General features: G+C 44.2%; 1 protein-coding gene across 1 annotated transcript in view; it reads left to right on the top strand.

Annotated features, from left to right (window-relative positions):
- HSCB (HscB mitochondrial iron-sulfur cluster cochaperone) overlaps nucleotides 1-15,676 on the top strand; it is a 28,637-nt gene extending 12,961 nt beyond the window's left edge. Inside the window, exons 3-6 of the mRNA XM_063454620.1 lie at nucleotides 2,215-2,304; nucleotides 4,580-4,724; nucleotides 14,521-14,568; nucleotides 15,290-15,676. Of these exons, the coding sequence (XP_063310690.1) occupies nucleotides 2,215-2,304; nucleotides 4,580-4,724; nucleotides 14,521-14,568; nucleotides 15,290-15,378 (372 nt within the window). The 3' untranslated portion in view covers nucleotides 15,379-15,676. The remainder of the gene's footprint in view (nucleotides 1-2,214; nucleotides 2,305-4,579; nucleotides 4,725-14,520; nucleotides 14,569-15,289) is intronic.
- Nucleotides 15,677-16,055: the final 379 nt, after the last annotated feature.

The raw sequence follows: 16,055 nt of genomic DNA, 5'->3' as shown, positions 1-16,055 counted from the left end.
CGCGAGGTCTGAGCGTTGACGCGGTTACTGCGGCAACGCTTAGATCTCGCGAGAGTGAACTCTAGCCGGCAGGTTAGAGTTCACTCTCACCACTGGACCACCAGGGAAGGCAGCATGGTCCCCCTCCCAGGCAGAACAGCTCCCCCTCCCAGGCAGAACGCCCCACCCTCCCAGGCTAAAGGTAAGAAGGGAGGGGGGATATAACTTTTTTTTTTTTTTTTTAATTATTAATAAAAAAAAATATTTAAATAAAAAATCACATCAACAGCCCCCTCACACACACATCACCCCCAGACACACACAGCACCCAAACACTCTCGGCGCACCCTCACTCACACACATATATATATATATATATATATATATATATATATATATATATATATATATATATAAAATAACCCTCAGTGAGTTAACAGACAAAGAAAATTAGAAACCTAGGATGTGACGGCAGATTAAAACACCCTCACACACAGCACCCCTCTTACATACACACACACTGCGCACCTCACACATACAATACGTCCAAATATATATATATATATATACACACACACTACAGCACCCCTCACACTGCACCACTACACACATTACGCTCCAGATACACGCTAGATCCCTAACCCTATATGCACTCTTAATCCTCTATATGCACACACACACACACACACTCTGGAGCCTTTACACACTAGATCTCCTACACACCCTCTCTACAACCCCTACACACACTACGTCACCTATACACACACTCGCTAAATCCCCTATAACACTATGCCCCCTATACACACACTCTCTACAGCCCCTAGCCACATATATTACACCACAAACACAAATTAAATTGACCTATTTACAAAATACCACACCACACTCTACACACACGCAATCCCACAAGCAGGCTCCAAACACATGCACCATACACTTTCCTGGCCCTTTTGTCCTCTGGTATCCCACTTGTGGAGACACCAGAGACAATTTAAAAGCAAACACAGTGCAAGCATGTTATTAAATTTGCTTGCGCTGCGCAGAACAAATACAGGGCCTTTTTCTAATGCCAGAGCTCTTCAGCGGGGCTCTGCGCATTGAACCAACTTGCTCACTTTGAGAGGGGGCGTGCTTGTCATTAGTGATGACAAAACACACCCTCTCTGGCCCCGCCCCCTTCTTAGTGGGCCGCTCTGATTGAAAAATGCCCTGGCCTAATTTTTTTCCCAGTCCGGCCCTGCCTGGGGATGTTACTTTTGCCCAGCATTCAGGGATGAACAAAAATATCCTATGAAAGGTTTAGGAATTGCAACCATTTTCATGTACAGCCAAAATCACAAAACTACTTTACAGACCTAACTGTATGTAGCTTAAAACTATTACAATAAAAATAAATGGAGTTGAAAAACTAGCTGGAGTAACCTTGTTAGCAATTCTAGCATGTATGCAGCATAAAAAGTGTGACAATGAAGGAGTCTGAATACTTTCTGAATGCACGGTATATATTGATCTCTGCACATATCTTTTTTTTAAATGAATCCAATATTCTCAAAGCTGGTCTTGATTGGTGTGAATAAATCAGAATCTCTGCAATCGCTCAAACATAAAATTAGAGAAGAATCCTATTCCTAGCTATTGATGGTAGCTATTGTTTCTTTATATGTGTTCATTCTTTATATGTGTTCATTTTTGATAGGCAACGTCAGACTTAGAAATATATTTAAACTTTATAACGTGAGTGTACCAGTGTTTTTCTTTTAGTGTTACTGGAGGAGGTCTGGAATTCTTGCATTTCTTGCCACACACCAATCAATGTTACCATGTAGTAATACAAAAGCAAATGTGACGTTCTAGCTCTTGAAACAGTTTTTGTATAAGCCTAAAGAGAGAACTACTTGCCAGGCCAAATGGACACACAAGTATGTGCTCACCAGAAAGCTTTTATTCAGTCCTCCAGACCGGACACCCCTTTAAACAATTGAGGCAACAGAGCAAAATGCCAGAACAAGGTGCCAAATTGGTTTTAAATTTCATCATATAAATCACCATTTCATTATAATCTTTTTTTTTAATTGTAGAAGAGGTGCTAATCAAAAGCGGTTTGTGGATACATGCTTTTATGAGGGCTGGTGATGGCAGCATCAATATAATCTTATAGATGCCGGCCTTGCTGTAGACATTGAGTAAATTGCAGAGCTTTCTTTACGATTACCTAATTGTTGTGATCTCTTTTAGGTGGAGCGGGAAATGTCAGAAAAACAGTCGTCTCTGGTCAACAAAGCCTATAACACACTTCTATCTCCTTTAAGTAGAGGAATATATTTGGTAGGTATTTTGGATCAATTAAAACCATATGCTCTCCTCTTGTCCAGTTACACTGAGAAAAACAAAATGTTTATACTTATTACAGATTCTACAAAAATGCATTTTATTTAAGGAACACATATAATTAGTTTTTCCCCTTGCAATACATTTGATTATTTTATATTATCCATTACATGGCATACTTCAAAGTGCAAGCTACTGAAATTGTGTCTACTTTCATTTTTTTTTCTATTTCTGTAAATTCATTAATCCAATTTGCTTGCAGAAAAATACCTCCTTCATGTCTTTTGGAAGGTCACTGCTTTTTTTTATTTTTTTTAAAAGCAAGGTTTGTGTATAACGGGTTTGTAGGCCTAAATAGCAACACAGTGGCCAATAATATTGTTTAAAGCATATTTAAAAAAAACTATTTTTAATTCCTTGATATACATGTTAAGAACCACCAATAGCTTGTGCAGTTACTTACAGATAATTTTTAACATTAAACTCTTAAATTCACTGCTCTAATCATTGTTCCTAAATAAACTCGTACTTTTTAACCAACAAAGGCATTTTGGGTGTCAATTTTCCGTTGGACAACCCTTTGTTTTCATTAGGCTATTAGCAGCTAACATGTGCAGCTTTGTTATTTCTGTGATCCACTGCATGCTTTAGCTTTCATTTATGTCATGCTAATTGTTATAAGCTGAGCGCAACATTGCAAGGCTATCTCTGCCCTGAGAATAGTCATGCCTTTGCCCAGTTGCCCATTTGTGGTACCTGTGGCAAACCTAGCCACTTCGAGACACAAAAGACTGAGTAATATGTTAATTTTCCTGTGTTCTTCTTTGTCTGCGGTAGGGAGCATTCGAAAGCCGCGAGCATTCATATGGTAGTTTAACGAACAGTACTAAGATTCACTGTTCGTGAAACGAATCAAACCACCGAATGGGAGACCTCACAAGGGGGTCGTGTGTCTCCCATTACCGATGGCAACAATGTATCTACAGTCAATTAATGTGTTTTGTAGGTGACCGCCGTTCGTATGCCGAACACGTGGCGGCGGCCATCTTTTCTCACGAAAGCCCAGCGGTGTTTGGTCGTCGAGTGCCTGGAACTAATATCGGCTACTCGACTTCACGGACACCGCCGGACTTCCATGCCGTTCGGATAAAATATTCTTTCGGCAAATTCACGTACACAGTCCATTATCCCATTGCAATGTATGTTTGTGTAAAATCATCATTCAAATGGCTTTTTGTTTCTAGTGTATGGATCTGAGCGGTATTTCACCAGATCCCAGCTATCCAGCGAGAGGTCATTCTGATAAATCTAACGAATTTTATACAAGTTATGCATTTTTGTGTAAAATGGTGTATTTGGCTGTACGGAGAGATAATTAAATTAACAGTATATTCTTAGGTGATTATCTCTCCAGTACAGCATGGCATGATGGGAAATAGTCCACCTGAGGAAAACCCCATGCAATGTCAGTTTGGAAACCCCTTGCATGGGGACTTGTATAAATATGGTGACAAGTCAATAAAGGCTCAGTTGACTCCCAAACTATGTGTCGTCTAGTTCTTGGGGGAAAGGGATTACTACTACGCTACCTGTATTTTGCATGCTGAATCCGGACTACCAGCGGAGAGACCGTGGATTATACTACTACTCCGCTACAGTACCCTATGCTTTTTTTATTTTTTTTTATTTATTTATTTTTTTACAGTAAATAAACTCTGATTCTATTATTTTCACGGTCTTACCCAATATGACTGTTCATACCAGTGCTATCACCAAAAACAAAAGAAGAGTAATAGTAAAAAATTTTTTTTTTTTTTTAAGTGTCCTATTTGTTTTAAAATGCTTTGTTTCTTTAACCCCTTAAGGACCAAACTTCTGGAATAAAATGGAATCATGACATGTCACACATGTCATGTGTCCTTAAGGGGTTAAAGCTGTTTAACAAATGTTTTACCAAATTTCTACATGTACTCTGTATACCCTATACGGTGGCCAGTTCCCCAGTTTTTCTTGTTTTCTTTCTTTTTCTTCAATTTGGCAGGTTTTGCTTACATTTTACAAGTCTGTTGTAGAGTGAATACATTTTTCTTAATCTTGGGGTAGTGAAGAAAAGCATGGTTTGCATTACTGACCACTAGAATGGATGTAAAATAAAAAATGGGTTGTATTGGCCCATAGCTTAGTTTTGTGTTTGCAAATCACCTACTAAGATTCCTGTTTTAATAATTCATTTGTTTGTGCATTTATTGATATCTATCTTTTCTCTCTAAAGCTGAGCCTCCGTGGTATTACTTTGGAAGAAGGAACAGACAGTGTTGTCGATCCACAATTTCTCTTTGAAATACTGGAAATCAGTGAACAACTTAATGACTGTAACATTAGCAGTGAAATCGAAGATATTGGGAACTTTGTACAAGGTAAAACTTGGTACAAAAAGTGCAGTTTTGTATTTACTGCAGATAATTTATTTGTGTTTTACAGCCTTGACTGTTTTCTTCGGCATATTTGCTAATTCTGGACCACGAGCAATCTAAAGTGAATGTTTTTTTTTTTTTTTTTTTTTTATATTCTTTATTTTATTTGTGCATAAGCAAGACATACAGGGCTGCACAGCCACAACAGCTGGTGCATGCTTAACGTCAGGTAGAGCTTAACAATTGTGTGACATGAGAAATAATGCACATTTTATGTTATTGAGAAATAAGTAATGGAGTCAGAAGAGCAGTTAATAGCAATATAGTTGGCTAGTCTCATGACTCTTAGTGTTAACATGCTTTAAGTATAAATTTTTACCACGCTTATTTTGTAGAGTATCCTCGCAGCGCCATCTATGCATCGCCGCTTTTATGCCCATTTGTGTTAGCTTCTAAGACATTCATTCTATGTAAGCACATCAGGCCTGAGTAGCATAAACACAGAGTAGGTATTAAGATTCCGGACATTTAAAACATTCTCGTTGCTCTGTTTGTATCTATGTAATATACAGCGCAAGTGTAGTGGTGTGTGAAAAAGGTGGTGAGAAACAAAAAGTCAACCTGGGTTCTACAGGCAAGGACAGAACACAGTCCCCTCCGGTATGTGATCTTTGGCACACTCCCGCTGCTGACTTGTGTGCAGGAAGCGATGGCAGGGTTCCAGCAAGTAGGAGAATTCGCTAAATACCACTCCGTCGGTTTAAGCCCTGCTTCTGTATCCGGGGGTCCTGGCTGGGGTGATTCGTCCAGGCGTTGGGTTGCGATGTGCGGAACATTCTCGCACATCTCAATGCCCAGGAGGGCAGCATTGGGGTCGGACCCAATCGCTGGGCACAAAGGCTTGGGCTGCTATTTCCTCTGCTGGTGTGGTTAGACAGTCCAGGGGTGGGTGTTCCAGCCAGCCTGCCGCAGTGTTGTGGTTCCTGTCTGCTGGTAGTCAGCTTTTCTATTTCAGACTGTGGGACCGCCATTTTGTGTAGAAAGCGCGGGTGTCCGGGAGCAGGCTAAGGTTTGTGGGATCTGCTCCTGATGGCGCCGGATCTCTCCACTGTGGACCGGGATAACCCCCCCGGCCCATGGGGGGGGGGACGGGGCCTGTGAGGAATGTCACAGGGCTGCTGTGTGGCTGCTAGAATATAGAGCAGGGTGGCGGCCGTCCACCCTGCTTCTCTCCCGTTTAGGCCGCAGGCTCCAAAGCTGAGTATAACCCTCCGGGTCTCCAAAGCTCCCGATCTTGGGGTCTGCAGTAGTGCCCACAGCTCCCTGCTCACTTTGCTGTACCTCTAGGCTGAGATGAGAAATGTTTTCCATAGTTTTCGGCCCAGATGGCTAGATTTTGCAGGAGCCTCTCCCGCATGCGACCGGTCAGCATGGCGGTCAGGCCCCGCCCCCTAAAGTGAATATGTTAAAACGTGTCTGTTGTAGTACAAGCTGTGCTGTCATCATAAATGTCTACGCCAAGAATTGAGTGACGGGAAGAGCTGGAGAACCTCTCTAAAGGCAGTTCACCTGCACTCTGTCACAGCAACTGCAGTGCATGTAGTTTCTGTACTCCTCTAGAATGTGTGGCTTTCACTTGCAAGTAAAGTTTATGAATGGAGATGTCTGTTCTAACACTGATGTGCTGGCAATGAAAGAGTGTGTGCAGTCATGGAGGAGGACTGGCCCAACCATGGCCAACTCAAAGGGGGGTAGGCCAGACACCTACTGTAAGCAGGATGGATCCCTCTGTTATAGTGGCTTGAGTTTGATGGAGAGTGGGTGAGTGCTAATCTCTCCCAAAGTAATTAAGTTTATAACTACTGTTTTAGGAGTTTTTTTTTTTTGTCTGCCAAAGTGTGTCAGTGTCATAACAATTACCCTTTAAAGCGGCTCGGTCAGCATCTGGGGTTCTTTGCATAATTTGTCTCTGGGGGGGTGCAGGGGACATTATCCTGCTCAATCCACTCTAAACCTTTATTAGTCCTCAAGACTCTTTTACCAAGTCATCAGAAAATAATAGCAAATTTAAAAGCCAGTTTTAAGAGGATTGTAGCATGAGAAAAGACAATTTTATTAAAGACACGGAGGCTCCTATTATGCTTCTCTTTCTTTAATTTTCCCTCAGCAGCGAAAAGAGAAATGAGTGAAAAGAGAAAAAACATATCATTAACATATATACATATTCAACATATTCCACAGTGCTACATAAGGGAACCTCCCCCTTCCAGTATATAAGGTGTAGCACTCTCTTCCTCTTCCTCTTTCTTCGCTGCTCCCTCAGACCAGCTAAGTACCTTTATTGACTATATCATTCTATTGTCATTTGTACCTGCATTGCCTGCAGTTTTTCTGCAGGGCTTGTTTTTTCTGTTTCATTTATTCCTATCATATTTTCAACACTATACTTATTCTATCCTTTGGGGGTGGGCTCTTGCCCCTCTTTCCCCCTGGGCTGTTTTGACCCGACCCGTTTTCACCCGGGTCCCTGGGCTCTTCTGTGCCCCTGGCAATTCCCCCCACCCCCCCCCCCCCCTTACCGTTTTCGGCACCCTTAGAATCCCGCCGGCGGTTTTCCCCAGCGGTTTCTTATCTTCGCCGGTTCCGCCGCGAGCGCGTTCTGCGCATGCGCGGAACACGCGCGGCGGCCATTTTGTTGGTTTCCTTTCGCCGGTAGTGCCGGCGGCCATTTTAAGCCCCATTACTCTGCGTTTTTTTGCTCCGAGGAGGCTGCATGCTCCCTGCTCCTGCTCCTATACCGGGTATTTTCTCTCCTGCTCTGTCCTTTGTGCGTGGGTTAAGCAATCCAGCACCTGTCTCTGTCCTATAGCCTTAGATATTGCTTTACATTATCTGTAATTATGCAGTCTGCCTGTGGTGATTTAATTCCCCACCCTGTTCCCCCTAGGGGTACCACAGCTTCTGACTCCCAGGCTGACCCCAACCTTATAGGCTCTGAGGAGTTCCAAAGCCTCCTGGACACCACTATGTCCACCTCCATTAACAAGGCCATTTCCTCGGCCATGGGAGCTATGTCCTCTAGCATCTCCCTGTCCATCTCTCAGGCCCTTAGGCAGGCCCTCCCTGCCCAGTCTGGGCCAGGACCCTCTCCCATCTCCTCTGACGGGACTACCCCAGGGCGCAAGGCGCCTGGCAAACGTAGACACACTGCTGACCACCCCCATACCCAGGTAAAGCTTGGTTTGAATGACACGCCTCAGGCTGTCGATGATGGCGCGCAACAACCGCGCAGTAGAGCTACTGGCCGGGCTACGGCGGCCAGAGAATGGAAACGGGCACGTGCCCATGATTTATTGTCCGATTCGGACGAGGATGGGGACGAGGAGTCAGACAATCAGTTCTCGGAATCCTACGGGGACGAGGTTTCAGGGGACGATGACCTCCCGGGGCCACAATTCCCTTCCAAGCCAACCCAGACCAAAGCCCTTTCAGGGGCCCATGATGCAGAGCTAACCTCTGACGATAAAGATGCCCTGGCATTTGACCCAGACAACCTCAGGCACCCTTGCTCCGCGGAATGGGAGCCTTCGGACCATATAGCCCGGTACCTGGCCCTTAGGGTCCGTAAATCCCTCTCACAGGAGGGTCGGAACAAACTGAGGGCGGAATGCCCCCGCCCGATCATACCCGATGCGGTAGCCAAGACCCCTGAGGTAGACCCCCAGATTATACAGTTCCTGGGCAAGACTGGTTGGAAACCCAAAAAGGGCCTGGACTACTCCATGCGCAACTGTCAGGACAAATTTCTTGACACCTTGGGCCCAGTCACCAAACTGTATGAGCTGCTAGAAACGGCTCAGTCTAGTGGGGCTCCAATAGATTTTGATGTGGCGTTCGGATGGCTCCAACGTCTAATATGTATGATAGGCAACGCCAATACGGCTATGTCAACGGAACGCAGGAAAGCCATCCTGCTTAAAATTGAGCCCAAGCTCGCAAGCATGGCCTCCAATGAGCCCGGTGCCTCCGCAAAAGGCCTTCTATTTGGGGAGTCCTTCGTAAAGGACCTGGGGTCTTACGTTAAGACCTTCACGGCTTTGGACAAGGCCCAATCCTCCATCAAGCGGGTATTTAGCCCAAAGGTTTTTGGCGGGGCCGGTAGAGGTAGGAGCCGTCTACCCGGCCGCAACCCCCGGGGTTTCTCAAGACCGGGCAGAGGCTCCTTCAGCCAACAGAGACCGACCCAGGAACGGTCCTTCACCCCGTTCTTCCCCTCACGAGGACGGGCTTGGCATACCCGCGGCAGTCGAGGAGCACCCACGGGAAAACGCCCTTATGGTGAGTACCATGTTTCCCCTTTCTTCCCATATACGGGTAGGGGGCAGACTGGCCCTGTTCACTCGGGCATGGACACTGATCACGCCAGACAGTTGGGTGTTACAGACGATAGAGGGCTACCACCTAGAATTGACTGCTCCCCCCATTCAGACCTCTCCCCCAAGGGCGATTCACATGCCGACTGCGCACTTAGACCTCATCTCTACAGAGATCAGAGAATTACAGACAAAGAGAGCCATAGAGGAAGTCCCTCTAGACACACCAGGTTTCGTAAGCAACCTTTTTCTAGTGCCCAAAAAGGGAGGCGGGGTCCGCCCGGTTATCAACCTACGGCCCCTGAATGCCTTCATACAATACCGGCATTTCAAGATGGAAGGCATTCATTGCCTCAGAGACCTGCTCCTACCCGGAGACTGGATGGTCAAATTAGACTTGCAAGATGCTTACCTAACGATTCCCGTAGCCTCAATTCACAGGAACCTACTCCAGTTCTGCTGGGAAGGCAAGAAGTGGCGTTTCACATGCCTACCCTTCGGTCTGTCCTCCGCCCCATGGTGCTTCACAAAAGTACTGAAACCGGTGGTGGCCTTCCTCAGATTACACGGGGTCCGCCTTATCATATACCTGGACGACATCCTCATACTCTCCGGGACTCGATCCCTCTTACTAGAGCACTTAGGGTGGGCCCTACACCTCATACAGAACCTGGGCTTCCTTGTAAACTGGAAGAAATCGGTTCTGATCCCCTCTCAACAAATGGAATTCCTCGGATCTGCCTCCCGGCGGAGAAGACGTCCAACATCAAGAGGGAAATAAGGAAACTTATGCAACGGCTGGACATATCCCTGCGCGGGTCATCGGCCTGTTGGCAGCCTCTATCCAGGCGATTTTCCCAGGCCCGCTACACTACAGAGCCTTACAACGACTGAAAGCGGCCTGCCTACGAAGTGGCCACTCGTACGAATCCCACATTTCCCTGGACACGGAGTCGAGGGAGGAACTGAACTGGTGGCTAACCCACATGGAGGCTTGGAACGGCCGGGCGATCTTCGGGTCCACTCCAGATCTGGTGATCGAATCGGACGCCAGCTTACATGGTTGGGGCGCACGCTGCGACAATATATCCACAGGAGGCAGATGGTCCACGGAAGAGTCCTTCTTACACATAAACTCTCTGGAACTGCTGGCGGCCTCGTTCGCCATTCGCTGTCTATCACCCAAAGGCATCTCATGCTCGATTCTTCTCAAGCTGGACAATGTCTCAGCGGTGCGATACATAAACCATCTAGGGGGAACCAGGTCCCGCATCCTAGCGGTTTTGGCCAGAGACTTCTGGAATTACTGCTTACAGAACAGCATGTCCGTTACCGCGGAACACATCCCGGGCCTGGACAACTACACCGCGGACTGGAACTCCCGCTACTTGAGGGACTCGGGAGATTGGAGACTGCTACCGAGCGTATTCCGCAGAATCTCATCCCTATGGGGACCTTTGAGCATGGACCTGTTCGCATCCAGACTCAACACACAACTACCGAGGTTCTGCAGCTGGCGACCAGACCCAGAGGCCATAGCGACAGACGCTTTCCTCCAAGATTGGTCCGAGGGCAGGGCTTACGCCTTCCCACCGTTCAATCTAATAGCTCGTTGTCTGGCGCACCTCCGACGCTTCAAGAGCTCGTTAGTCCTGATAACCCCGTGCTGGATATCTCAACCTTGGTTCCCACACCTGCTGGAGATGGCGATAGACCACCCAAGGCTACTGCCGGACCATCCATCTCTACTGACCAACCCAGACGGGGAGAACCACTCCCTAGTGGAACAGGGCCTTCTCCGTCTCATGGCATGGCTCCTTTCCGGGGACCCTGGGAGATCACAGAGGTTTCGAGCACGACTATGCAACTCCTGGCAAACGCATGGGCACCTGGTAGACGACAAGCTTATGCTGCGGCATGGAGACAGTGGGCCAATTGGTGCTTGGGACGATCATTGGATCCGGTATCAGCCCCTGTGAAGTCGGTACTAGATTTCCTTACACACCTGTTCGAGTCAGGCAAGGCCTTCCGCACGGTCAATGTATTCCGCTCGGCCATCTCAGCAGGACACGACCAGGTGGACGGCCTCCCACTAGGGCAAAATCCTCTAATTTGTCGCCTGCTCAAGGGAGTCCGTTTCTCACGTCCCCCCACGTCCAGATACGGATCCTTCTGGGACGTCAACTGTGTGTTCAGACTCCTAGATGGCTGGCCCACAAACGTGGAACTTTCACTTAAACAATTATCGGCAAAACTACTTATGCTGCTCTGCCTACTATCCTGTAAACGGGTATCAGATGTGAGAGCCTTGGACTGGCGAGCCCGTACATTCACCCCGGAGGGGGTGTCGTTCGATATCTCACGAAGAACGAAGTCGGCCACCAAACAGGTTTGCTATCCACGAATACCGTGCTTGCCTAACTTATGCCCAATAGCATGCCTAAAAGAGTACGAGTCTCGCACCTCTACACTGCGCCCGTCCAATGACGGCCCTCTGTTCATCTCCTTGAAGAAACCTCATCTACCTGTATCCACGCCGACGCTGGCACGATGGATCAAATGGCTGTTGGCTACGGCCGGGATCGATGTCTCTGTTTTCTCATCACACTCTGTTAGAGGCGCCATGGCCTCAAAAGCATCGGCAGCCGGATGCCGCTTGGAAGACATTCTGAAGGCTGCAGATTGGTCTACGGAATCCACCTTCAGGAACTTTTACTTTAGACCGATACAACATTTTTCAGATAAAGTTATAGCTCAGCTTTAAAAAAGCATAATAGGAGCCTCCGTGTCTTTAATAAAATTCCTAGATTTTACTAGTAGCATGACGTAAAGTCATGATTTTATTAATGACACGGAGGCGAGTATTATTCCCTCCCTCCCTCCCTGGGTTGGAAGTGGTGGTATGTTTTTCTTTTACAACCTGTTATTCTAGACTGACTCACGACTTACACTCATACCTTTAGGACGGGTCTTCCTGGCCCAAGTTTATTGAGTTATGCTTAACTATTTGACGTTCTTTTCCTGGGGACACTGTGACGCCTTTTTCTTTCAGGCATAGTTGACATTAGCTTAATTTGATCTTAACCGTTGCATATCTAATATTATGCCTATTTAATATGACATTTATTTCCTTTTCAGAAGTAAAGGTTACTAGAAATACTGGAATATGTTACACCCAGTTGTCAGTTGAGATTTTACCATATTTCTCCTCTCTTTTTTAGCATGATTCCACAAACCAATGGAACTAACAGGAGCTTCAAGGTTGACTCCGCATTCCCTAGGAAGATATGTTCAACTTCCCAAGATTACAGTTCAAGTTCAAGTTCTGGTTCGGTTTACTGGTCTTCGGATCGCTACGAAAAGAGGAAGAGGAAGAGAGTGCTACACCTTATATACTGGAAGGGGGAGGTTCCCTTATGTAGCACTGTGGAATATGTTGAATATGTATATATGTTAATGATATGTTTTTTCTCTTTTCACTCATTTCTCTCTTCGCTGCTGAGGGAAAATTAAAGAAAGAGAAGCATAATACTCGCCTCCGTGTCATTAATAAAATCATGACTTTACGTCATGCTACTAGTAAAATCTAGGAATTATATAAACATAATACAAAATTCTGAATTGAATATTTCCAAATACTGTAATGTTTGCCTTTTAATTGCTCTAATACAGACTTTGTATTTTACAAATCTTTAGTAATAAGCTGTTTTAGTAAGCAAGCACTTGATAGATGGTAACCAGTTGGCCTTGGTTTAACAAACCCTAAAGGTCATGATGCAATGGCACTTAAAAATTTGCTCTGGCCCAGTTTGTTCGGGAAATGTTCCTGCAGCATTGTGCTCTATCTGTTATTGATGTTTATCTACATACCACATGTGAACAGTAGGCTGCACTGCAGGATAAATATGGATAGAAGGAGGCAGTATTACAGGTGCTATATATGATTTAGTTGTATGTTTTTTGTTATATGGATATCATTGCTCAAGTACATATACAGTATGGTTTATCTACCTAACAATCTGTCTAGATAACATTGAGTGAAAATACTATATTGCTTAGTCTTTTGTGCTTAAAATTAGTTTCCATAGGTCAAAATTTTATTTATTTTTTTACATATTACTGAAACTACTTCACGTATCTGAAAGGACCACTAAAGTTACCTAAACCACTTCATGTCAATGAAGTGGTCTGAGTGCAGTAGTCCTGCCATCTTAACCATGCAGTGTAAATCATTGTATCTGTGTTGTTGTTTTTTTTTGTTATAGGTGTGTGTGTGTGTGTGTGTGTTGTGTTGTGTTTTTATTTATTTATTCATTTTTGTAGCAGACCCCGGGTAACCTGACTGGTCATCTTTGCTAATTCTTTCCTTCAGCTGCTCAGGAACCACTTGTAACGATAAAAGACCCAACGACAGAGTTCTGGAGGTACAACACACTTTTATTGGCCACACACAGCGTTTATGTATAACCCCATGCAAGGGATCTACCACACAACCACACAGGATCCTCTCCCTCACTGCGGTCCTAGCACGGGAAGGTACTCCGTTCCCTTTGTCCCCAAAGCCCGCCATTGAAACCACAGGGTTTTCCACACCAACCGCCAGTGGTCTTCTTCCCAGAGGAGTCCAGGCACGAGAAAAAGGGACCATCCATTTGTCTCCCAGGCACAGAAAAGCCCGCCGGCGGGAAAAGAGCTGGTCTCTTTGTCCCCGCAGGTACCGAAAAGCCTGCCAACTTAGCCATTGGCCCAGAAGTGTCCACACCAACCTAAAGGACCCTCACAGCGGTTTCTTTCTCGACCAGTCTCCGCGCGCGAAGTTCCTGTGTGATATCCTGCAAGGGAAGCGTCTCGTTTCGGGATACAACTGCTCCCCGTGGATAGCCTGGCCACCCAAGGTTACTTATATTGCGAGTGTGAACGTTCTGAGTAATTGGTGTGAATGTAATTGGTGTGAATGTTCTAATGCATCGGGTGACTAACAAGTCGGGAAACAATCTACGCATACTCCCCCTGGTGGACGTTATTCTGTACGAATGGCAGCCACTTGGTGATGCAGTTATTAATTACTTCCCTCTGCGGTTTGAGACTTATTTTGAGAAGTGAGAACGTTTTAACCCAGCGTTCTAAATGGGGTATTGGGGTTGTCCCTGTTCGGGAGGCGAATGGATTCCCTTCACGGAAGCCCTCCCGAACGGGGAGTGGGTACAAAACACGAAAACACAAGGGAAACACATGAAAAGAAACAAGGAAATCCACGAACAGGCAGCGGTTCTTCCACACTTTCATTTTGTTTTTGTGTGTGTGTGTTAAAACTGGAGACAGGGGTACTATAATAGTCCTAACATTATAGGTTTACTTTAAAGTAACAATAAATATACACACACAATATGATTTCATTTATTCATTTCTATACCATTATTTTACAGAAAAATATGATTCTTTGACTGGAGAAGTTAGAAACGCTTTTCAACAAGGTAATTTTTTTTTCTTTGTCTACAAAAAGCTACATCAATTTGAGTGAGAGCCTCCTGCAACAAAGTATCAAAATGAAAAGATCTAGTAGCATCTACCTAGGATACAGTTGCTAACTAAATGAACGTCGAAGAGGAAAAAAGCATTGTTATGCAACACCCAGAGACTTATTAGAGAGCACAGTAGATAAACTAAGCAAAAAAAAAGTAAATATTTGAACAGCGTTAGCGCATCCTATTGTGCCTTCAGGAGCACCTATTTTCTAAATATTAAACCAAATAGGAAGCTCTCTCTTACTAAATATCCATAGTCTCATCAGAGAATAGACCTGAAAGTTTAAAAAAACAAACAAAAAAAAAAAAAAAAAAAATATAGTAATCAAAGCTAAATGAAGTTCAAACTATCCAACAATATTTTCTATGATCAAAAAACTTTGCTGAATTCAGCTATTTAGAAACCTTCGTTATAAATTAAGTGGAAATAAGTGTTGATTAGGAAGCCGTTTAAGATGATGTTGCAGTAGTCAAAAAGGGACATAATGTTTGAGTTAATTTAGATTTCATCAATTGACGTGAGTAAGAAGTCCCTTAGGATTAAAGAAATTGAAGCCTGAAAGTTTGATTTTTGTTACTTTTGTTACCTTCATCATAACAATCAATGCGCATTGATACATGGAAATACATTTGTGTAATTTACTAAAAGCAAATACATTTTTCTCACTAGGTGACCTTCATGGAGCTAAACTGCTTTTAGCAAAGATGAAATACTTCTCAAATATACAAAACCAAGTTAAGAAGAAAATATTACCATAGCTATTTCTACTGATCTAATCCTTACTGTAATATACATGTAGACTACCAATATGCTCTAGAACTTTGCTGCCAATGCTATCAAGTGAAAACACTCATCTCATGCCAATTTGGCAGAAAATCTCTCTCCTCACACCTAACCATGATGGCACACAACTTAACTGGGCATTATATTATGCTTGACTTTTATATGACCTTTGTATTTTGACTAAATGAAATGTAGTTGTGTGCTCTCTATACACCTGGACTGTAGTTTTTAATAAAAAAAAAAAATACAATCTAGCATTAATTTCACTTTAAATGTTTTATCCTATTTATTTGAGGTTTCCTGATTGTTAAAAGTTCAATAATAAAAGTCAGTATATATATTTTTATTTTCTCACACATTTGTGTAAAGCCTCTAGTAAATGTTTTTGCACAAAGGGCCGGTTTGTGTTTTGTAGGTCTGATGTTTGTAGAATCGCTTCAGATTGTTAGAGCTGCATCTTTAAGAAATAATTTGTTTTATTGTAGACGGGAGTGCAGAGACCTTGCAAGGTCTCATCTTTTTAGGCAATAGGAAGGTTCCCAATGAGAATGGCTTAAGCACAAGATTGGCAATTACATATTCTGATTTGATTTCTTACATGGAAATAAACTATTATAACCGGTTATATAGTGTAAATAGAATAGGATGGCGC

This window comes from Pelobates fuscus, chromosome 5 (genome assembly GCF_036172605.1).
Source record: "Pelobates fuscus isolate aPelFus1 chromosome 5, aPelFus1.pri, whole genome shotgun sequence".
Lineage (NCBI taxonomy): Eukaryota > Metazoa > Chordata > Amphibia > Anura > Pelobatidae > Pelobates > Pelobates fuscus.
This window is presented reverse-complemented; position numbering and strand designations above follow the sequence as displayed.